We start from the raw sequence: 23,475 nt of genomic DNA, 5'->3' as shown, positions 1-23,475 counted from the left end.
ATATGATAGAGGTCTTTAAAATAATGAGTGGAATGGAACGAGTAAATGTTAATCAAAGACCAGGGGACATATTGAAGTTTCTGGGTAATACATTTACAACTAATAAGAGAATATATATACTCAACGCATAATTAAGCTCTGGAATTTGTTGCCAGAGGATATGGTGAAAGCTACTTGTGTAGTTGCATTTAAAAAAGGTTTGGACAAGTGCCTGGAGGAAAGGTCCATTAACAATTATTAAGGGAGAGTTGCAGAAATCCAGGGCTTATTCTTGGGATTAGCAGCTTGAAATCAGTCTGCTCCTTGGGATCCTGCCAGGTACTTGTGACCTGGATTGGCCACTGTTGCAAAAAGGATATTGGGCTTGATGGACCCTTGCCATACTGGTCTGACCCAGTATGGCAAGGCTTATGTTCTTATATATTTACATGTGAGTTTTTAAGACTTGTAACATTCCTGCAGTGGAGGGTTTTTTGTTTTTTTTAAATAAATCATTAAAATATTCGTTTTTGTTTTCTCGTAAAAAGGGAGCGAAAATTAAATTGAACAGAAAGTTAATTACAATTCTAACTTGAAGCTGGAACAGTGGTTTTGCAACTTTTGCTAACCTATTTACCTTTATATTCTTCTGGTTGGAGGAGGGGCAGCAACAAAAATACGAAAATTGGAGTAACTGGATTGATTTTGCAAGCCGACCTCCGCTAACAACTGTAAAGGGCAGATTTTCCTGTGCAAGAACTACTCCTGTTTTGCCTCAGCATTTTTCTCATTGAAAGTACCAGATTTTTATTGATAAATCTGGAGGCAATAGAGAGAGGTGAATAGTAGAGTGCCCCAGTGATCTGTACTGATACCCGTGTTATTTAACACATTCATTAATGATCTGGAAAAGGGAACGCAAGTGAGGCCTTTCCCTAAATCACCGATCCGCCATAGCTATCATTACCGAACATTCAGCACACTGTAATTAATTGTTATTGTCATTGAGTTACTTTCTGCTTTGTCTTCTTCTTCCTCCAATTCCATTACCCCTGTTTCATTGTAACTTTTGCCTCTCTTCGCTATGTTAATGTTTAAGGTTATTTTACCCCGGTTCCTTGTAAACCGACATGATATGATTGTATCATGAATGCCGGTATAAAAAAGCACTAAATAAATAATAATAAAATCAGATTTGCAGATGGCACAAAACTATTAGTTTAAAACGCAGCCTTGTGAGGCTGAGTTGCTGGGCATCTAAATGGCAAACGATATTTAATGTGGACACGTGCAAAGTGATGGACACAGGGAAAAATAATCCTAATTATTGCCACCTGGAAACGACTCTTGGAATCGTGGTGGACAGGGCATTGAGCTCCTCAGTTCAGGGTGTGGCAGGAACCAGAAAAGGAATAGAATGTTGGGAATCATCCGGAAAGGGTCGATAATAAGGCCTCTGTTTTGATCAGTGGTGTCACCCCCACCATGAATATTGGGTTCCCATCTGGTTCTCACCTCAGAAGAGATCTAGGAGAAGTAGAAAAGGTTCAGGGAAGGACAACAGAAATCATTAAGGGGATGAAGAAAAGCTAAGCAGCTTAGGGCTCTTCAGCTTGGAGGGGAGTATAAAGTTAAGGGTGGTGTGGAGCAGGTAAATAGGAGCAGTTATTTACCCTTTCAGATAGTACTAAGACTAGGGGACACGCCAGAAAACTAGCAGGTAGCAAATTTAAAATAAATTTAAGACTTTTTTTTTTACATAGAAACAGAGAAATGATGACAGAAAAGGATCAAATGGTCCATCCAGTCTGCCCAGAAAGCTTATAGAAATATCTGCTGCGCCTTGTAGGTTACCCCATGCTTATCTGTGTCCCACACTGTAAACGTCAGGGCCCTCGTTGATTACTGTTTGAATCCAATTCCCCGTTATGCCTTGCTGTTGAAGCAGAAAGAAGTGTTTTGAGTTGCATCAACAGTATCTTGGCTTATTAAGGGTAGTAACCACTGCATCAGCAAGTTACCTCCATACTTGTTTCCCCAGACCATAAAAGCCGGGGCCCTCGTTTGTCACTGTAGGAATCCAATTCCCCTTTCCCTCTGCCGTTGAAGCAGAGAGCAATGATGGAGTAATGCATGAACAGTATCATGCACAGTTAAACTGCCGGATTTGCTGCCGGAGAATGTGGTCAAGGCCTGTGGTACAATGAGTTTAAAAAAGGCTTGGATAGGTTCCTCGAGGACAAGCCCTTACTCAGTTATTAGCCAAGTAGACTTGAGAGTCTCCCTGTCTTTCTTCTGGGAGTGAGTAACAGGAAATTGACTTTCCTATCAAGATCTCTCAGGCAATTGCAAGTGACTTGGACTGGCTACTGTTGAAGACGGGATGCTGGGCTGGATGGGCCATTGATCTGTCCCAACATGGCATGTCCTTATGTTCTTAATGCGTCTGCCCATGAAACTAGAAATACTGCAGCAAGACTGCAATTCCAGCGTATGCACCAGTTAAATAAAAAGCAGCAAAACACTTAAAAAAAAAAAAAAAAGGAAAGATAATGTCCTGGGTACAATTGTGGAGACTGCATCTTCAAAAGGATGTAAAACCGGATGGAGATGATCCAGAAGGACAGTTACTAGACTGGTCAGCAGTTTTCATCATAAAGCATATAGAGACAAACTTAGATTCATAACATGTATAACCTGGAGGAAAGTAGGCAAAGAGGAAATATGATAGAGAGATTTAAATCCACCCAAGGAATAAATGCACAGGAGGTAGGCCTCATTTAAAGGAAAGGATGTTCTGGAATGAGGGGTCATGGGATGAGGGTGAAAGGCAATCTAAGAAAATATTTCCTTACAGAAAGGGTGGTGGAATCATGGAGCAGCCTTGCAGAGAAGATGGTGGACAGGATCAGAATTCAGGAGAGCATGGGACCAGCACAGAGGATCTCTGAGGGAACGGAAGGGGCTATAATGCTGAGCAGGAGATCTGGATGGGCCGTACGCTCTTTATCTGCCGTCATGTTCCAAACACTCTTCGGTTCAAACGTGTATTTTTTCCTGCCGTCATGTTTCCAAACACTCTTCGGTTCAAACGTGTATTTTTTCCTGCTATAGCAGTCCTGCTGGTTCCTCTTTGTTTTTATTTCTGGTCATAACTTCATCTTTCAATTAATGTTTCACCCATGACTATATACCATGTGTTAGCGGATTTTGCCCCAAATCTTTGCTGCTCCTGGGTTCTTGGTCTCCTGGCTTTGTTTCCTTTCCTTGCTCTTTATCTCCTCCTCTCGCTCTCTGTCTCTCTCCACTCCCTTTCCTTTGCTGCTTTCCATCTCTCTTCCATTTCCCCCGTCTTCCCTCCTCTGCCCAGTTCCATGAATGCATGAACTCACGAGTGGTGCCAGTGTTGAGAGGAACCCAGGCGCAGACGTGAGAGTGCAGGTGAATCTTCGGGTAGTGCGAGTGAATGTTTTAGCCTTGTTTTACCTTAGCTGAGCTGAGCGACTCCTCTGAAATAACCAGTGCTCAATAATGAATAATTCTGCAGGTTGCAGATGGACGTAGCGCCACGTCATCCTCCTCCTCTGACTTCACTTGATTTCATGTTGGACTTTTGTTTTAAAATGTGCAGCCGTGACCATGTTAATATTATTGAAATCTTTTTTGTTTTTGGTCTTTTGTCCTTCAGTTCGAAAAGATTTCTGTGGGCTCGATGATGCGACATTTGCCAGCCAGTCGGAAGGCGGAGGTGAGATGCGGTTAAAGTGTGCACGTTCTGTACAAATCATGGTTTTCTGCAATGCAAAGAAGGATCTAGAAGGGATGGAGAAGAGATTTTCTTTTCTCTCTCTCTCTCTTTGGGTTATTTATTTATGAAAACATTGCCACGCTGCATTAGCCACAATTCTAAGAGGCTTATGGTAATACGTGCATGGCTACAAAGTAAAAACGGCTGCACTAACACATGCATATACCGTATTCCACCCGAACAAACTGCAGGAAAAAGCAGTTGCAGCAGATTCCTTGAGTATCATCCTTTATGCTGCTGAAAAGCTGGGCAAAAGTGCGAGCTTTTTGAAACCTTTTATAAAGATGTTAAAACGGGCCCCTCTGCACAGAGTCTCGGGAAGACTGTTCCATAACATAGGACCCGAGAGAGAGCAAACAGTTGGTCCCTGGATTTGGTAAAGCCGCACTGCCCGCACAGAAGGAATATCAAGCAGGCACTGCCCTGAGGATCTCGGACTTCTCTCTGGCCTGCAGATCTTTAACAAGGGACTTGTACAGAGAGGAGCATCCGTGCTCTGTGAATCAAAGATAGTATTTTTAAAAACGATTCTCCCCTTGATCTGTCGGTTTCCTTCTATTATTAGCTTTGGGCTTCCAGCTCAGTCAGAGCCAAGGTTGAGATCCTGGTTGCCACCAGCCTTCATTTTTTCCTGCATTTTAAATCCCTTCCCAACTTAACTTTTAGTCCAGTCATCACAGTCACCGTTCTTGCCGGGTTAGGGCTCCTTCCAGAACACTGCAGTCATGGGTGCTAAATCTGGCCACTAGGCATCTGTTGCTTAATGACTGGGACACTGTCCCCACCCCAGGGGCTGTGATCACTACCTCCACAACATCCCCAGCCCTGGCTGACCTGGGGAGAGGAAAATCCAAGCTGGCAAGCAGACCTTGATCTCCCTCCTCCTGGTAGTGTGCAGTAATAGCCACTGAGCCAGCAGGCCGACCTGGGCACTATTTTCTATATGCATTCTGTATTGTGTGTATATATTAATATTATCTACATTTTATAGCTGTTCTCATCATCGGGAAGAAAATGAATTTTGTTTAAAAAATATATGTATATTTTCCTCTCCAGCTGTGAGATTCTGCCAAATGTAGTGTAACATAGAAAGGAGGTAATTTGATCTGAGTTATCTTCTCTCCATAAGAAAGCACTAATTAGTGCACTCCCCCAGGTAACAATGGCCATTTTGGCTTTAGGTTTTGGGAGCATTCTTAATATGCAAAGTAGACTCTACATGGTGATGTTTCAGATTTGGAAAATCCCCTTTCTTGGGTTTCTTTCAGGTTGGTTGGCTTCCAGCACTGTTTTAAAAACAAATACATAAACAAAAACCAACTCTTTAGACATCATTCGATAGGGTTATATATATATATAACATATTTTCCATTATAATAAATAAGAGAGAAGACCTTGAACAAGAGTCATTTTATTTCAATGTATTGTTTTGAAAATGTTTTCTTTGGGCCTGGAACTTTTCTTCCTGCCCTTTTTTGAGCTTCCAGCTCAGTGCCTTGAGCCCACTTTTGTGACCATCCACTCTCCTTTTATTTCCCCCTCCCAACTCAGCTTGGCCACTGCAGCAACTCTCCTCATCCAGGGACCACAAATCGTGGCTCCCTCTGGAATCCGTCCAGTGTGTGAGCCCTAAGCCTGGCCACTAGGTGTCACCACTTCACAATGACCAAGTCTCCCTTCCCTCAGAGATTGTTGGTGCCAGCTCGGCAGCATCTTCTGACCCGGCCAGCTTAAAGGGCAGATGCCTGGCCCAGGAGTCAAACCCTGCTCTTCTGCTTAGTAGTGTTCAGCGCTTCCCGATGGGCAGACCGAAAGGTTACTGCTTGTAGAGGGTACATTTCAAACCCATTTATCTGATTACATTGACCTAACTGAAAATCGCCCTGCATCGGCGTGGCTGAAAGTGGCATTCCTTTGGGCATATTGAGGTTGGGGAGGAAAGTGGTGTGCTTGCATGACATTTTCAAATGTAAACACGTTCTTTTCCCTCGCTCAGCTGCCTGGCTGTAAAGTACTCGAGTGGGTTTTGATGCACAGACTAGAGATGAATTTTCAAAGGCAAACTAGTGACATGCTTTCCCTTTTGAAAATTCAGGTAAAGTGTAGGAGTTAAAATCTTCTGCGTTTGCCACCAGTTGGGCAGCTTGACAGATTTGCCCTGATGCAGCCTCATTGGCGAAATGGTGTCCTTGTTGGCATCAGAGTTTGAACCAGTAGCAATAGCAAACTGAATCAGCCACTGGAAATGATTTGATTAGAACTGGACTTTACTGGTTATTACTCTTAGTCCAATTACATAGTCAAGATTCATCATATATTAAGCTTATTTAAAATTTAGTGAGCCAATTTTCCATATTTTTTTTTAATCATCAGTGAGCTAACTTAAAAATTCAGTAATTGTATACATTTTTTCTTTAAAAAAGAGAGATGAAGATCTTGAAAGTATAGAATTGAATAAAGAGGATTTTATGACGATGATTACATGGTTCCATCTGTCAGTCTTTCATTGAATGTCAGCTGTTTCAGGGTTTTTTTCCTCCTAATAATAGTAATTAATACTGCCACTTTTCGTTCAGCACATAATAAATGTATTAATATAGTTTAATTTTTGGCATTCACATTTCACTGTCTCTGTATATTGACTTGATTGGACCCTGAAAAACCACCTCTTGGTCCCACATCGTAGACTGAATATCAGCGATGGAGTCATTGGGACTCCGTGACTGACGGAAAGACTGACTCTCGACACTCTGGGTTTAACTAGTGACAGCAACTTTCCCATTGCGGATAGTGTGCATTTTATTTGGTTTCTTATTACATGTAACTCTTTTTTTTTTTTTAATTAATATTTAATCTGTATTTACTGGGGCCTTTCTTGACTATCTTTTCTCTTTCAAATTATGATGTATTCTTATTTTCAGCTAGAAGATATAGAATTATGACCCTAGAGGGGATTACACAAAATGTGTATAGTAGCATGCAGCAGAATGCATTTTAAATCGGGTGAAACAATTTGCTGAACATTCTGAAACTAGGCGATTGCTCGTCATATGACGGGAGAAGTAGGTGAGATAGGAGTGAGTGGGCGAAGAACCAGTAGCCTCTGGCTCCTCCTCCCTGCTTCGGTCTGTCCTGCCATACCATTTCCTCCCTACCCTCTCTGTTCCCTTAAGAAGATAAGACCATCTGTTTCCTATAGCTCTTCTTGTCCTCTTTCTTCACTTTGCCCCTTCCCTCTCCACATGCTGCCATGTGGCAGTCTCCTTTCAGGCCCCATGGCCAGTCACCCCCTGGGCAGACTGTCAGTATGTAAGTGTTGGAGAAGAGATACAGTAGGGTTGTGTCTGACTGGTGGGAGAGGGGGTGGAGGGGTATGTCTGCAAGTCAGTGGTATTTCTGTCCACTTGTGAGTGTGTGTGCATCTGTGTGAGTTGCTGCATATGCTATATGGGTGTGTGTGCAATTTGGTGATGTGTGTATGTGCGAATGAGTGGATGTGGTGTGGGCACTGTCTGTGTGACTGTGGGTCAGTTTGAGTGGGTGGAGGTGTGAGCTCTGTGTGAGAGAGAGTGTGTGTCAGGGTGTGTGGGGTTTGGGTACTGTGTGTCTATGCAATTGAGTGAGTAGGGTGTAGCTGAGTAGGTGACAGGATCTCGTCCCCATGGCCTCTGATTCTGCCCCCCACCCCACTCCCAGTTTCTCCTGCCAGTCCATTTCCTCCCTAACCTTTCTGCTCCCTTCTCTCACAATTTCCCCTTCTCTTTCTTTTTCTCCCTCCAGCCTCCGACCCCCACCTCATGCAGTGGTAGCTGCTCAGCTGAAATGATGGCAAGGTCCAGGCTTTCTCCTGTCCTTGCCCCCTGTTCACTATCTTTTGCATGGCCTCTGGTTCAGGTCATGAGGTGTGTCTTTCCTGGCAGGTGCTCTACACATGGCTTTATTGCCGCTTCTTTGGCACATGGAGCTCAGTCTCTTCCACCTACCCCCAGCTACATCCCTTAAGCCTCTGTTGTGACCTATTCTGCGGCTCATGGACCCTGGCTTTCCCATGAGCCACACTGCACATAAAGATCTGGGCTGTAGGCCACGCATGTGCAGACCACTAGCCCCGCCAGCTGTGCATGTGCACAGCCCAGCATTATAGAAAGACCGACATAATGAATGACAGCGCTCGTAAATTATTGTACATATATTTAAATATATTACTATATGTTTCAGTGACAAAAGTCTAATTAGTAAAGTTTGCATACATTTTGAATTTGTCTGTATATTTGTCATCAAATTCCCAGGTTTTTCAAGTGACAGTGATCTGATCTCTTTGACGGTAGATGTAGACTCTATTGCAGAACTGGATGATGGGATGGCATCTAACCAGGCTTCTCCTAGTAGAGCTTTTGGTCTCTCTCCTTCTCCTGAGCCTTTAGCAAAAAGTGCAAACACTCCTGTTCATGAGTGGGGAAAACCGGAAGCGGAACGGGAGAGCCGAAGTCTCTTCACTGGCAGCCTAAAGCAGAGACTTGGCAAGCCAGACTACCTGGAAAAAGCAGGGGAACTGATAAAGTTGGCCTTGAAGAAAGAGGAAGATCAGGATTATGAAGCTGCCTTCAGCTTTTACAGGAAAGGCGTTGACCTGCTTTTGGAAGGTGTTCAAGGTAAGATGCTTTCCTCAGTGCTATGAATGTCGTCTTCCTGAAAGTGATGTGCTCGGTGCACCAGACACAAACAGAACAATCTGATCTGTCTTTTTTAAAGATAAGCTCTTGTGAACTGCAGCGCACTGATAAAGGTCTGCACCTTCTGTTTTGAGTCTGCTGTCTATATTTTAATCATCTTCTGTTGTTTGGCAAACCAATATTCAAATGGCAGTTTAAATAGGCATGAAATGGAGGTCGTTGTTGGGGGCAGAGGGGGGCAGCCTTCTTTGCTCTAAGGGTCCTTGAACATAAGAACATAAGAAATTGCCATGCTGGGTCAGACCAAGGGTCCATCAAGCCCAGCATCCTGTTTCCAACAGAGGCCAAACCAGGCCACAAGAACCTGGCAATTACCCAAACACTAAGAAGATCCCATGCTACTGATGCAATTAATAGCAGTGGCTATTCCCTAAGTCAACTTGATTAATAGCAGTTAATGGACTTCTCCTCCAAGAACTTATCTGAATTTCATAATTCTTGCTAGGTGATATTACACAGCACTGTGATGGAGGAGGCATATCTAGAGGTTGAAATTTTGGAAATGCATGGCAACTAGGCAGGCAACCAATCCTGGTTTGCCATGCTCTGGTAAAGACTGTTGTAGAATGGTGACAAACCAGCCATTGCTTGCTTCTTCTGCCTTTCCCTTCTGGGTGCTGGTGCTGATGCCTCTCATGATTGCCTTGTTTCCCCATTTTTTGTCCCCCTTCCATCCCATCCCTTAGCCTGCCTTTACTGTTTCCTTCCATCCCGTCTCTCCAAGTACTGCTTTCGTAGTGGCTGATTCAATACCGTGCGCTAGCCGCTGCTCATGGTCTAACACGCTTCTTGGATGCACCTCCATAACCCCTGATCCAATATGGGGATTAGCGTGTCCAAAACGTGCGTCCAAATCTCCGTGTAGCTAGTAGCGCTCATCACATGGAAATCCATGTAGATGAGGCTATTAGCTAACCCAAGTGATCCAATACATTTTCTGCGCGGCCAATGTGCCCTTGCAACGCGGAAAATTTTATGCCAGCCCAGGGCTAACGTAAAGGTATGCCATACTCAAGGGTGCATTGAAAAAAAAAATCCTGCTTTCTGAGATTCTGCCTAATAGTATTGCAGCGATACTATGTAGGAGGAACCAAATAAAGCAGTATCTATTTAAAAAAAAAATTGCTTGAAAAAAAAAATTTTTTTGGAGGTCCAATACACATACAAGAATCACAGTCCAGGCCATCTATCTTGTACATGTATATGCCGGTAGCAGGAGAAAATGGATGCTTGTAGATTGAACATCCATTTTCTCAACCGGCTTGACAGTTTGCTTAACAGCCACCAAATTCCAAGGAGGCGCTAGGGATGCACATTTGTCCCTAGCGCCTCCTTTTTAGCATGACCCCTCATTTCAGTATTGGATTGAGAGCCCAGGAGAGGTGGCTGTGTGCTTATTAGGAGGGCACTCAACACTGAGCACTCGTTTTCTGTGGACATTTATTGCATCGTTCCCTTAGTGTTTAGACAGCTGGATCCAGAACCAGTGGGTTATGCAACTCTACCAGAAGATGGAGACTGAGCAAAGCTGACATCATAGTATATATATAACCCTGCACTGACATCAGCCCGACAATATTCTCCGTCTCCAGCAGATGATGGACGTGCATCTCCCTACTTGGGATTGCTTAAAGTCTTAAAAGGAAAAAGAAGAAGGAAATTTATTCGCTCCTTTCTCCTGTGGTGATACCTTATGGTCCCTTCCTCAGTTGAGAATTCCTGAGGTGATATCTTTGAATTCCTCCCTCAGATGAGTGCCTTGGTCCGGTAGCTGGTTTTCAGCCAGCATGGACTTAGCTGTTAAAAAAAACAAAACAAAAAAAAACAGCTGAAAGGCAAGCATGTGTAGGCTGCCGAGCGCGGCGGTGAGGGTTTATGTCCTCTTCCACTGCAGCCAGAAACCAACTTTGTACTCGGCTGGGACAGGCTGAGCTCAGGTAAAAAGTATATATTAAAAAAAAACAAACAAAAAAAACAGAGCAGGAGGGGAGTTTTGTAGGGATTCCTTCTTCCGGTCTCTGTGCTCAGCTGATCCGACATTCGTTCCCGCCTCCGAGGGAGCTTAGTGGGCGTGGGCAGCCTGGTGGATTGATCTGCCTTTTGGCTAGGCCCTGCTCTCAGGCTTTTTCTTGTTTGCCACGTGGTAGGCCGGGGCGGCATTTTCCTGCGCATTTGGATGCCTTCTTCAGTTCTGTCGGCTCGTGCTAGTGCATCCGGCTGTGAGTCCACTTGTGCGCCCTAGTTTGTGTGCCTAGTTGGGTGCCGAGTTGGGGGAGTCTATCTGGGCATTCACATGCTCGTACTTAACTACATGCGCAATCTGAGTGGGCTCATGGGAGCTCAGTTTTTGGAGGCTCATTGAGGCACAGTCTTGAGTGCCTAAATTTTGGACGCCTAGTTTTTGCAGCACGAATACAGCTGGATACACGTTTCTCCGACGCCTTTTAGAGTGTACTGACAAGAAGTGTTTATGGTATCTCTCTGCAGTGGTGCCTATAGCAAAGAAACCTAAGCGCCTTATCCTCTGTGCTTCTTGTCATCTTTGGACATCTCAGCCTGGCGTTTCCTCTAACTTATATGAGTGCTGCTTGGAAGCTCAGGGGGAACTGCCTTCATCTGATTTTACTAAGCCTGGTTCTTCCCAGCCTGATGTGGGACTGGGAAAAGAGCTGCGAGAAGGGTCTCTTGACTTTGGAGCTCCCCTAACTGGTTCATCATTGGGGGCAGGTAATTCACTCAGCACAGGATAGATGCCCCCTGGTTTTGGCATGGATCACTCTGCCTTTTCTTGGGTACAATTTTTTTCCGTGACTGCAGTCTTTTCTTTAGGCGCAGTCCTTGACTCTGGCCAATCTTAACAGGTCAGGGTCTCAGGCAGCAAAATCCCACATGCCTGGTGTTGTAGGTAAGCGTCAGAGTAGGCCTAGATCTTCTTCCGGTCTTCCCAGTAGGGACTGAGATGGCATGGATGATGAAGCCGATCCTTACTCCCTGGAGGATGGGGAAATTCCTCTGGGATTGGAGCCGTATAGAACTATGCTGCAGTCCTTTCATAGAGATTAGTTACCGACTCTGATTTCTTAGACATTGAAGATGCTGGGAGTACCTGGGGCTGAATCCATGTCTGAGCCAAAGAAAGATCCCATTTTGATTTCTTTTCGTAGGGCCTCATGTTTCTTCCCTATTATGGAGGCCATACAAGAATTGATTGTTCTTGAGTGGGATACCCCGGAAGCTAATTTCAAAGGGGGATGAGTCTTGGAAGGACTGTACCACCTGGATCCAGCTGCAAGGGAGCAGTTGTGTTACCAAGCAGACAACTATTCCCATAGAAGGGGTAGTGTCCTTAAGGATGCACAGAATAGGATAGTTAAGGCCATCCTTAAGTAGGCCTTTGAAGCAATGGCAGTGAATTTGCAGATAGCTTCTTGTTGTTCCCTGGTGACTTGCTCTTGTTTACTTCTCTCTCAGGAGGTCGATGAGTCTGAGGTAGATGCGGTTTGCAATTTGCTCTGTACTTCGGCCAGAAGGGTGACTTTGGAATAGCTGCCAGGCATCGGTTATGACTGAGAAATTGGTTGGCCGATGCAACTTCCAAGTCTAACCTTATGATGTTGCCCTTTAAAGACTCACTCTTGTTTCGGAGCAAGCTGGAGAAAATGGCTAATAAGTGGGGTGAGTCCCAGGTTCCTCAGTTGCTAGAGGATAAGAAACAGATGCTGTGCTCCTTCTGTATGAGAAGTCGTACTAAGGGATTCAAGCGTTTTCGACCCTACAGAGGAGCTGCCTTTCAGAGGGCTCGACCTTTGAGTAGGTCTCAGTCCTTTTGTCTCAGGCATCCCAGACGGGCACAGGCTCGGATAGTGGAACCCCCCCCCCGAGCCTCCCAGTGAAGGTGTGCCGACCCACCCCCGGGAATTGGAGATAGGTCGCCTCTCTCTCTTATTGGAGGTAGATTGAAATCATGTCAGACCAGTGGGTTCTGGAGGTGATACAAGATGGCTATGCGTTGGAGTTTCGCAGTGTTCCTCGGGAAGTGTTTATGGTGTCTCCCTGCAAATCTCCACAGAAGAGGCAGGCAGTGGAGTGTATGTTGTCAAGACTCCTCAGTCTGCGGGTTGTGATTCCATTATCCACATCTCAAGAAAATACAGGCTGATATTCCATTATTTCTTTGCACCCAAGAAGGAGAGCTCTTTTTTGCTCCATCCTGGATCTCAAGGGGGGTCAAACGACATTTGCGTGTGACATGTTTTCGCATGGAAACCTTTTGCTCAGTGATAATGGCAGTACAGTCGGGGGAATTTCTGACGTCTCTGAATTTGTGTGAGGTGTACCTGCTTATTCCCATCTGGTTAGAACATCAGTGTTTTCTGCATTTTGTGATTTTTGGGGGGTTATTATCAGTTTTGAGCGCTAACTTTTAGTTTGGCCACTGCGCCCAGAACGTTTTGCAAGGTTATGGTGGTGGTGGCGGAGGAGTTGAGAGAGGATGGGATTCGGGTACACCCGTACTTCAGACGACTGGCTGATTCAGGCCAACAGTCTGGAAGAGAGCCTCTGGGTTTTGCGCATGGTGATTTCCTTGTTGCAGGAGCTAGGCTGGGTGCTGAACCTGGCCAAGAGCAATTTTCAGCCATCACAGTCGCTAGAGTATCTTGGTGTTCGACATAAAGCAGGGCAGGGTGTTCCTGCTGGAGAGTTGTATCAGAAGCTGATGGTGCAGGTGCGTCTATTGATGAACACAATACGCCCGACAGTGTAGTCATATCTACAGGTGCTCAGATTGATGGCAGTGAACCTGGAGGTGGTGCCATGGGTGAGGGTGCATATGCGTTCTCTTCAGTGCACTCTGCTGTTTTTTTGGAACTCACAGTCTCAGGACTAATCAATTTGGCTTCTTCTACCAATGGAGGTCTGTACTCACCTCCAGTGGTGGTTAAAAGCAAATCATCTAAGAAAGGGGGTTTCCCTAAGATCACTGAACTGGCTAGTGTGCATGACAGATGTGAACCTCCAGGGTTGGGGAGCTCACTGTTAGGAGCTGACAGTAGAAGGGCTCTGAAGTGCTGAAGAGTCTCTCTGTGACATCAGTTGACTGGAAGCCTATGTGGTCTGGTTGGCATGCTTGCAGTTCGGCGACCGAATGCAGGGTCAAGAGGTCTGAATAATATCGGACAGTGCAATGACAGTGGCTTACATCAATCAGCAGGGAGGAACCAAGAGCCAGCAAGTGTCGTAGGAAATAACCCAACTTATGGAATGGGTGGAAGTGCATCTTCAGGTGATCTCAGCCTTGCACATTGCAGGAAAAGACAATATAAGAGCCGACTTTCTCAGCAGACAGAGTCTGGATCCAGGAGAATGGGAATTATCAAATGAGGCATTTCAGCTAATAGTGGATCGCTGGGGCCTCCCGTTTCTGGACCTGTTAGCAACTTATCACAATGCAAAGGTTCTTTGCTTCTTCAGTCACAGGAGAGATCCAAAGTCCTTGGGCATTGATGCCTTCATGCTGGAATGGCCGGAGGGCAAACTGCTGTATACCTTTCCTCATGGCCCATGTTGGGCAGAATAATTTGGGAGATTGAGAGTCACATGGGGATGGTGTTTCTGGTGGCACCAGATTGGCCCAGGAGATTGTGGTATGCAGATTTGTGAAGGTGCCTGGTGGATTCTCCCCCCAGTTTCTGGTGCACAGGGATCTGCTATGGCAGGGGCCTGTTCTTCACGAAGATCTGACTCTATTTTATCTTACGGTATGGGCCTTAAGAGCGCTTGGTTGCTGAAGTGTGGATATTCTACTGCGGTGATTGCCACCTTGCTACGAGCAAGAATGTTCTCCTCTTCCTTAGTCTATGTGTGCGTTTGGCAAGTGTTTGAAGCTTGATGTGAAGATTGAGGGGTTCTTCCTTATTTGGTTAAGATCCCACTCATTTTAGAATTTTTGCAGGATGGATTAAGTAAAGGTTTGCCCTTTTATTCATTAAAGGTACAGGTGGCGGCTCTTGCCTGTTTCTGAGGTCAGGCTCATCCAGATGTGGCTCATTTTGAAAGGAATGAAGCATCTTCGTCCTCCCTTGTGGTTACCGGTGCCCTTGTGGAGTCTTAATTTAATTTTGGATTTTTTTTAGCAAGCTCTACTTTTAGACTGATGCATAATTTTCCTTGAGGTTACAGACCTTGAAAATTGTGTTTCTTGTTGCAATTTGTTCTGCGTGTTGAATATCCAAACTGCAGGCCTTGTCTTGCCGGGAGCCATTTCTACTAGTGACTCTGGGGGCGATACAGCTGCGTACTGTTCCTTCCTTTTTGCCAAAAGTGGTCTCTGATTTTCACTTGAATCAGTCCATTTCCCTGCCATCTCTGGATAGGGAAAGAGATGAGGAGGAATATCGCCTGTTATAGCCCTTGGATGTCAAGAGGCATATCTTGAGTTATTTGGAGGTTTCTAAACCTCTCAGGAAGACTGATTGCCTGTTTGTTCTCCATGGTGGAAGTAAACATGGCAAGCCGGCGTCATGGGCTACAATAGCTCGCTGGATTAAGGAGGTAGTCACGGCTGCATATGTGGATGCTGAGCAGCTGTTGCCTAGTCAAGTTAAAGCTCATTCCACTAGGGCTCAGGCAGTGTCATAGGCAGAGATTGATTGTTGTCTCCCATCAAGATTTGCTGAGCTGCAACATGGTCCTTCTTACACACCTTTTCCAGGCCAAGGAGGATGCAGCTTTCGCAAGTGTGGTATTGATTGAACCATGGGCAGCCTCCCGCCCTGTTCGGGAGTAGCTTTGGTGCATCCTACTGGTTCTGGATCCACCTGTCTGAACATTAAGCAAGGAGAAATTACTACTTACCTGATAATTTCCTTTTCTTTAGTTCAGACAGGTGGATCCACCTTCCCGCCCTTGGCTGCCGAATGGTTGTGCTATGGTGGTCCTGCGTGGGAGTACTGGTAAGTGACAGTCCACTCCCTAGACTAGTGTTATTGCATTCCTTGTCTGAACCCAGTAAGTTTCCTGTTGCCTGAGTACTGGAGTGGTTGTTAATAATCAAGTGTGTGTTAGTTTGTCCATAGTTTGCTTTTGCAGAGAATACTGGCATGCTGATGTCTGTGCAGGGGTGAATATACTGTGACATCAGCTTTCCTCTGTCTCTATGTGCTGGTAGAGGTGCATAACCCATAGATTCTGAATCCCCCTTTCTGTACTAAAGAAAAGGAAATTATCAGGTAAGTAGTAATTTCTCCTTCCTGCCACTGCCCCTAAGCCAAATTGCTACCACTAACCTTGGCTCATCTGCATGACAGTTTACTGTGAATTCTGCAATGTCGACAGTAACTTTAAGATAGCACACACACACAGAGTTGTTACTGGCATTGTACAGCTCACATTGAATAATGAAGAGATCAACAGTAGACATGGGAACCTGGAGGGAGGGAAGTTTGTTGATGTGGGGCAAGATCTGGAAAGGGCGAGAGCCAGAATGAAGATCCAGGAGTGAAGAGGAGGAATGACAATCTAGACAAGAATGGGGAGTGAGCGAAGAGATCCTGGAAGTGAAGAGGAAGTGACAGGGGGTGGGGGGTACATAATCCTAGAGAGAGGAAAGGAGAGAGTAGATGAGAAAGATGGAGGGGAGGAAGGGAAATGAAGAGAAGAGAAACCTGGAGGGATGGTAGGAGTCAGATCCTAGAGGGACAGTATTCTGAAGGGGGCTGAACAAAACCAGCGATGTGAGGCTTCTTAATGTAAATGTTTATCAAGCAGTAGAGGCTGTGAAAAAACTTATAAACATAGATGATATTGCTTGGTTCCCCATAAATCTGGTGATATGTCAAGAAAGTTTCTAAAGACGACCAAGCTTTGTTCTTACCAGTGTGCTAGCTTATTACCTCTGTAACACTGCGGGTTCAAGTGAACAAAAGCTACTCTGAAAAGATCACATATACACATAGCAGACTGAACTTTAGCCAGTCCTCTAGCAGTTGATTCAAATCGTATGACCCAGCAGGCTCAATCATAAATGCCTGTTCAGATAACCAATAGAAAACCATTTATGTTTTGGAAGGGAAATTCGAAAAAATGAAAAATCCCAAAAGGGTGTGTGCTTTCCGAAGACCTTTCATAAGACTCCTCACATGAAAGCCTGCCATTCGACCTCTCAGTGGAGGCCTTTTGGCACTATTGAATGCCACTGAAAAATCCAGCATTGTTCATGACAGGTAAGACCACAAGAAATGTTACCTCCCAGGTGCAGTAACACAGTGTCCAAGCCCACAAACTGGAGATCATCTATGGTATGTCCTTTTAAGACCCAATGTTCTACTAATCACGCATCTTAAATGGTCACTTTATAGGAGTTTTAAGTTCATTTAGTCTGTCCGGTGTGTGACTGGTTACACGGACACACAGTGGCATAAATCACTTGAAAGGGGGTCACAGTGAGTTTGGAGTAATACAAGAACAGCTTCTGCTAGGAAGGCAACCTATGCAGGGCTTTTCATTTTTAAATCCCAGTGAATCCAAAATGCGGAAATTAGTTTTTGGAGTGCGGATTAACTTTGCCGTGAAGGTTTTGATTCGATTTTTTTTTTTCCACGTCTATATTTTATGAACATGAATGGAAAAATATATGCACAAAGTGCTAAAGTCTTGCCATAGAAACAGGATGGAGGTGGAGGGAGACTGCAAAAAGGAAAGGGAAGAGACCTGAAGGGAAGACCCTGAAGCAGAGGGATGGGGAAACTATTTGAAAGAGGAGAGGAGAGACTGGAAGGGAGGGAAAGGGTGGAGAGGTGGAGGAAGGGGGGCAAGGGGCAGGACCTGGAGAGGAGGGAGCGGAGGGGGATAGAGCCAGAAGAGGGATGGAGGACTGTAGGAGGGGAGATTGGGAAAACTCTGAGGGAGGGTGTGGAGGACGAGAAGAGACGAGACAAGGGAAATGAGGGAGAGGAGGAGAGAGAGATGCAAATTTGGGGATGGGAGGGTAACATAACCTGTTGATGTTAGCAAGTGTTTTTGATGTGTCGTGAAGAGATTTGATTTACCCATGTCCCAGTCGTCATCCAGGGATGGGGGGTTTCTATGAGCGCACCTTTTTCAGCACTTTGCATAACTGGGGATTAAAGAAGTCCTCCCAGGGGTGTGATTTTTTTTTAGTTTTATATGTTCAGCTTATTGTAATCTGCTTTACAACCCTGAGGTACCGTTGGACCTTTGCAAACATATCTTCTCTTGTACAATTCTGGTCCTTAGTTTATTATGTACTATATATTATTTTATAGCAAAAACAGTGGTTGGTGTTCCACCTTCACAGAGCAGAAGGATGGAGGGCTGCCATCTCCAAAAAAAAACAAACAACAAAAACAAACCAGGGGTGGGTAAGAGTATGGGGCAGGGGTGTGGCCTGCTTGTTGCAGCGGTTGCTACCCCTAATTGAGCTGGATGTTCACTTGGATGCAGATACGGCGCTGCTCTCTACATTGGTGGTGGGGTGGAGGGGAATTAGGGCTGGAGGGTACTGGAAGCCAATAGTAACAGGTGGGAGAGAGAAAAAGATAAAAAAAAAAAAAAAGATAAAGTGCGTAGCTTGCTGGGCAGACTGGATGGGCCGTTCGGTGGTCTTCTGCCGTCATTTCTATGTTTCTATGTTTCTATGATCCTTTTGGCAGTTCACGAGGACTAGAGCTGGGATCTGTTGCTCCAGCCCCAGAAAGAAATACCTGGACTCGCATCTCTGTAGCTGCCTTTCCATGACACAGGTTGTAGGCTTCCAGGGGGTAGAAGATCATGGTTTTATTCCGTACTAGTTCTTTTATTTATTTTTTGTATGTCTCTGCACAGGACAGTTTTGTTTATGGCCCTCTCCCATCTCATCCATGCCAACTGCTTTATTATCCTTTGTGCTTGCGTTCATTTTTTGTCCTCCGCTCTTATCAAACTGCACTCTGCACCCTTACCATTTTGATTTTTGTTCTATTACTCTGTCCTGCTGCTTTATTAGAAAAATGTTCTGGTACTAATGCAGCTTATTTCTGTTGCTTCACTCTACTTTGGTCTGCTCATACCACGTACATTCTTTTTATATTTTTTAATACAAGTTCCATTCATTTTAATTGAACTTTTGAATCGGCACCAGCCTTGTGCTCCTCTTTATTGCACACTGACAGAATTCATGAACAGAAATGGTCACAATCTAGTTACCTTTATCTTTGCGAGTAGGGGTTCCCCAAACCGGTCCTGGTGACCCCCCCCAGTCATCGGACTTTCAGGATATCCACAATAAATGCGTGTTGGTACGCATTTTCCATTCACTGGGACCCCCAGCATACGCACATTTATCTTGCGCAAATCCGTCGTGATTCTGAAGACCCAGCTGGCTGCGGTGTCACCAGGACGGATTTGGGAACCTGCGTTTTAATGCTTCTTCATGCCCAGCAATGTTTCCCAACCCAGTCATGAAGGATTGCCAGGATATTTGCAGTGAAAACCAGACCTGTTAGGTGAGGCTCCAGGCCTGGGTTGAAAAAACTCTGACGAGACAGTAAGAGAAAATGTAATTTGGAAAATGCTAATTTAAAAAGGGCAGAAAAGCATCTGCGCACTATTTATTTATTTATTTATTTATTTAAAACCTTTTCTATACCGTCGTTAAGTTAGATAACCATCACTAATGCACTAATGCAGAGCTCACGCTGTGTGTGTGTGGGAGCTGTCGGAGCATGACCCATTGCCCTACACACATGGCTCAGGTGTTTTGGAAAAAGGACAAGCCATAGTTTTGCTGAAAATGAGTGTTCTTAAGAAAAACAAACTGACTTCTGAAATTAAAACAGAAATGGTCTGTTTAGCACAGGGGGTTCTCAACAAACACCTAGCCAATCAGGTTTTTTAGGGGGTCTCAATGAATATGCATGAAAGAGATTTGCCTGCGAAGCTACGTCATGTATATTCATAGTGCATATTCTGAAAGCCCCACTGGCCAGGTGTGCCCCAAGGATTGGGTTGAGCCCCCCCGGTTACTGCGATCCATCATACGAATGGCCACTGTGCGGGTATATGCGGGCAGCACTGATTCAGGAATCCTCTGCTTGGGTCCAGAAAGGAGAGAAACCATGAACGCTGACCCAAATAACCTTTTACTAGGGATTCCCCTCCCTGGTCTTGGAAGCATAGATTGAGCCTGGGCAAAATTGAATAAACAATTGCCTGATTTTTCACAGGTTTTGCTTTTTCTTGCAAGTTATCCTTTAATTCTCTGAAAGCTTCCCTTATTGTTCCAATATGGAGGAAAACAGAAACTCATAATAGCGTTTACCTTTTTTTTTACCGACAAATTATTTGCTTGCAAAAGGACTAAATGAATTTCTCTCCCGATGTTATTTGTGTGTTTTCTTTCCTTCCATCCTTCACATTCTTAATTCTGTTGCTGCTCGTCGAGCCAAATCGAGACCCTTGGCCGCAGTAGGTGCCAACTGGATTCTACCGTGAGGTTCCAAGAGCAGCTAGTGGGGCAAAGGGAGGGGGAATCCAGTGTTTCTCCTTTGGATATTTTGCAGATTGAGGGCATAATTTACCAAAGGTTTCTCCCATTCCTGCTTACCGGGGCATTCTCTAATAAATCAGGCCCATTGTAGTTCAAGTGTGACTAGAACTAACCCGGTCTCATTATATATTACTATAGCCTCGGAAAGGAGATGGAATATATGAGTAATTTCTAAATTGAAACCTTGTATTCTGGGCTGCGGTGCTGGTTTAGATGGTTTCCACTGCTTTATTTATTTGTTGAGTTTTATATACCGTCATTCGGTAGAGGGAAGCTACTCAGGAAATGATGGGCAATAGAACACTGTTAACACATAAGAACATACCATACTGGGTCAGACCAAGGGTCCATCAAGCCCAGCATCCTGTTTCCAACAGTGGCCAATCCAGACCATAAGAACCTGGCAAGTACCCAAAAACTAAGTCTATTCCATGTTACCATTGCTAATGGCAGTGGCTATTCTCTAAGTGAACTTAATAGCAGGTAATGGTCTTCTCGTCCAAGAACTTATCCAATCCTTTTTTAAACACAGCTATACTAACTGCACTAACCACATCCTCTGGCAACAAATTCCAGAGTTTAATTGTGCGTTGAGTGAAAAAGAACTTTCTCCGATTAGTTTTAAATGTGCCACATGCTAACTTCATGGAGTGCCCCCTAGTCTTTCTATTATCCGAAAGAGTAAAAAAACGATTCACATCTACCCGTTCTAGACCTCTCATGATTTTAAACACCTCTATCATATCCCCCCTCAGCCATCTGAAGGGATGCCTTCTTATAAATAAGTTGTATGCTGACAGTTAGATGAGCTAGTATCGGGAAGACCTGATATGGGAGCTTTTCCTCGGGCCTCAGCTGTGTTATTTCTTTCATTACTAGCTCTTAGTGTAAGCAGGTGGTGTTAGGTAAAGTCCGACTGCCTTGACATACATTCAGGATTGTCATAGACACTGGTGAGATGGAAGGGGCTGGGTATGATTTATAGAACGGCAGAGGAGCATGTCTTATCTGCAATATTTTCATTCTCTGTTCTACTTGGTTTCATGCCGCACATAGTGAGCTGCAATTTCCAGGCTGTAGACGCAGCTGGGAAGTGTTTACGCAATGTCATTGGTCTGACAATAAAATACAACCAGTAGCAGGTTTTTGGAGCCGTGATTGTTCTCATTCTGCAAGTCCGAGCTGCTTGGGTGATGTGGCTGGAAACCACATGGGATCTTCGAGCTAAGAACTTATCACAGTTTAGGCAACAGTGCCTATTCCAGCTTCATGACAGATCTGTCAGTCCATCTTTTCTTACGCCAGCCTGGATCTCTTTTTCTTCTGTAGGTCAAGGTTGACCAGTTTCTTTTGGGAATCTTCCATGTTCCATTCTTTCTACATGTTGTTGTTTCCATTCATGGAATATATATAGTTATCCTGACTTGTTTATTACATTCTTCACTCTTAAAAATTTCATTTCTATTGTTGAATTCTGCTAACATCATTAGTGTACATAGACTGTGTTTCAGATACAGAGAAAAGCTGCCATAACTGTAACATTTAAATTGTGTTTTTCTTCCAGTTTTCCCTGTTAATGTTCTATGCATGGTACCACAGGTTGATTAGAATTGATGCAATTTATGGTCATAGCTAAAAGTAATGTCACAACTGAGGTAATTAAAATGCAGAACTTGTTCAAGAACATAATTGTTAATGACTACCTTAATTCTAATAGGCCATTTTCCTAAGTTCATCCTACTTGGAATTAAAATAAAGTAAAATTGAAAATAGTTTCCTGTTTATGGTTTGCAATAGTTGCATTTATATGACAGTGATTGATTCACAGTGATGTGATGGCCAAGCTCTGGCCAAGGGGTTGTGATCTAGTAATAGCATAGGTTAGAAAGATCGCCAGCCAATGATCTCTTACTATTGTTTTTTGAGCCTGACAGTTTCCTCCTTTTCATTTATACACCCAGCTCAAATGGAACCAGGGCTGCGATCTAGTGCTGTGAGCCTTCATTCACAACTACCCCCTATTTTATATTCCCTCCCAACTCACTTAACTGTGTCATTGCTACGATTAGTCCTTACCCCAGAGGCCATGCACTAGGGCTCCTTCTGGAACTGTGCAGCCTGGGCCGTTGAACTTTCTGGCTAGCCCACAGTGATTATGACTTCCTCTTCCCAAGGCTGTGAACCCTGCCTCTGCAGCATCCACAGCCCTGGCTTGCCTGGGATCAGAAGACCTGGCCCAGGGATCAAACCCAGGCCCTTCCATATGACAGCACACCTCATGCCACTGGGCCAGCCCTAAAGTCTTACTATTTTAAAACCTGCATGAGCACATTTATTTAATATCTATTAAGATACTCTATTATGTTAAATGAATAGTTCAGAAGTTTTTGTTATTTTACATGCAGTAGTGCCATGATGGATCTATATTATTCAGGCACATCTGAGATGCATTACCTCTATATTAAGCTAATGTGATTTAGCAGTATAACATTGGCAAAAAAGGTATTAGTATAATAATGCCATGTCTGTGCATTTACTTTCACAGCTAAAACTAGAAGACAGCGTGTGATGCTTCCTTCTTCATATTGGTCTAGTTTTCCAAACCAGCATAAGAGCCAAAATTCTTTTCAGGGTGATTTAAAATCACTTGTCCTTCACACCAAAGTGTATAAATCAGTTAATAGCAGCTTTGGTAAAAGTCCTTATCGCTAAACACCTCCTTCCTTTGTTTTGTGGGTCATATCCATTTTGTCCATTTCCATGAAACATGAAAGCATTTGGAGTGGTGACTTACGTGGGCCACAGCTGCTTGGAATTGCCTTGTAAAATTTGACACGAAGGACAGATGATTTTTAGAACATCCCATTGAGTATTTTGCTTTTGCTCTTCATCTGCAACATGAAACAAATATGGACACAGAAGCATCCTATATTCCAAGCTGCTGGAGTATGTATGTAGGAGTTAAGAAGACATGGCACTGTACTACTGATAGCAAAGCATATAAAAGTGATCTCAAAACAAATCAAAATATGAAGGCACCAGCTCTGCAAACAAAAAAACCCCAACTGAATAATTGAATAGTGACACTGGGAATCAAAGCCATGCAGATAACACACCAGAAAGTGCAGCGCTTAGGTAATTAATCACATCCTCAAGAAATATTTTTTATGGTCATTGCTAAAAAAAACCAAAACATTTTTGGATGCACCAAGGGAAATTTAATTTCTTCTAAATTCAGCAATGCAAGAACACTGTAGCCTTTTGCAAAAACAAAAATCCAAACTCTAATGTATTTAAAACAGTGTTTATTGTAATCCCAGTACTTAATATACTCCCTGTTTTCATACCTGGTGTTGCTGATTTCAGGCTAATATTTATTTTTATTTCTCAGTGGACAAGCAGAATAGTAG

General features: G+C 44.1%; 1 protein-coding gene across 3 annotated transcripts in view; it reads left to right on the top strand.

Moving 5' to 3' along the window:
* The window catches only part of RPS6KC1 (ribosomal protein S6 kinase C1), a 287,188-nt gene that overhangs the window by 88,616 nt on the left and 175,097 nt on the right, over positions 1-23,475 (top strand). For all 3 annotated transcript variants that reach the window (XM_029593219.1, XM_029593217.1, XM_029593218.1), the window contains exons 6-7: positions 3,668-3,727; positions 8,077-8,439. In XM_029593219.1, coding sequence (XP_029449079.1) covers positions 3,668-3,727; positions 8,077-8,439 — 423 coding nt within the window. The remainder of the gene's footprint in view (positions 1-3,667; positions 3,728-8,076; positions 8,440-23,475) is intronic.

The sequence above is a fragment of the Rhinatrema bivittatum genome, chromosome 3, assembly GCF_901001135.1.
Source record: "Rhinatrema bivittatum chromosome 3, aRhiBiv1.1, whole genome shotgun sequence".
Lineage (NCBI taxonomy): Eukaryota > Metazoa > Chordata > Amphibia > Gymnophiona > Rhinatrematidae > Rhinatrema > Rhinatrema bivittatum.
Note: the sequence above shows the minus strand (reverse complement) of the source record. Positions and strands in the feature narration are given on the sequence as shown.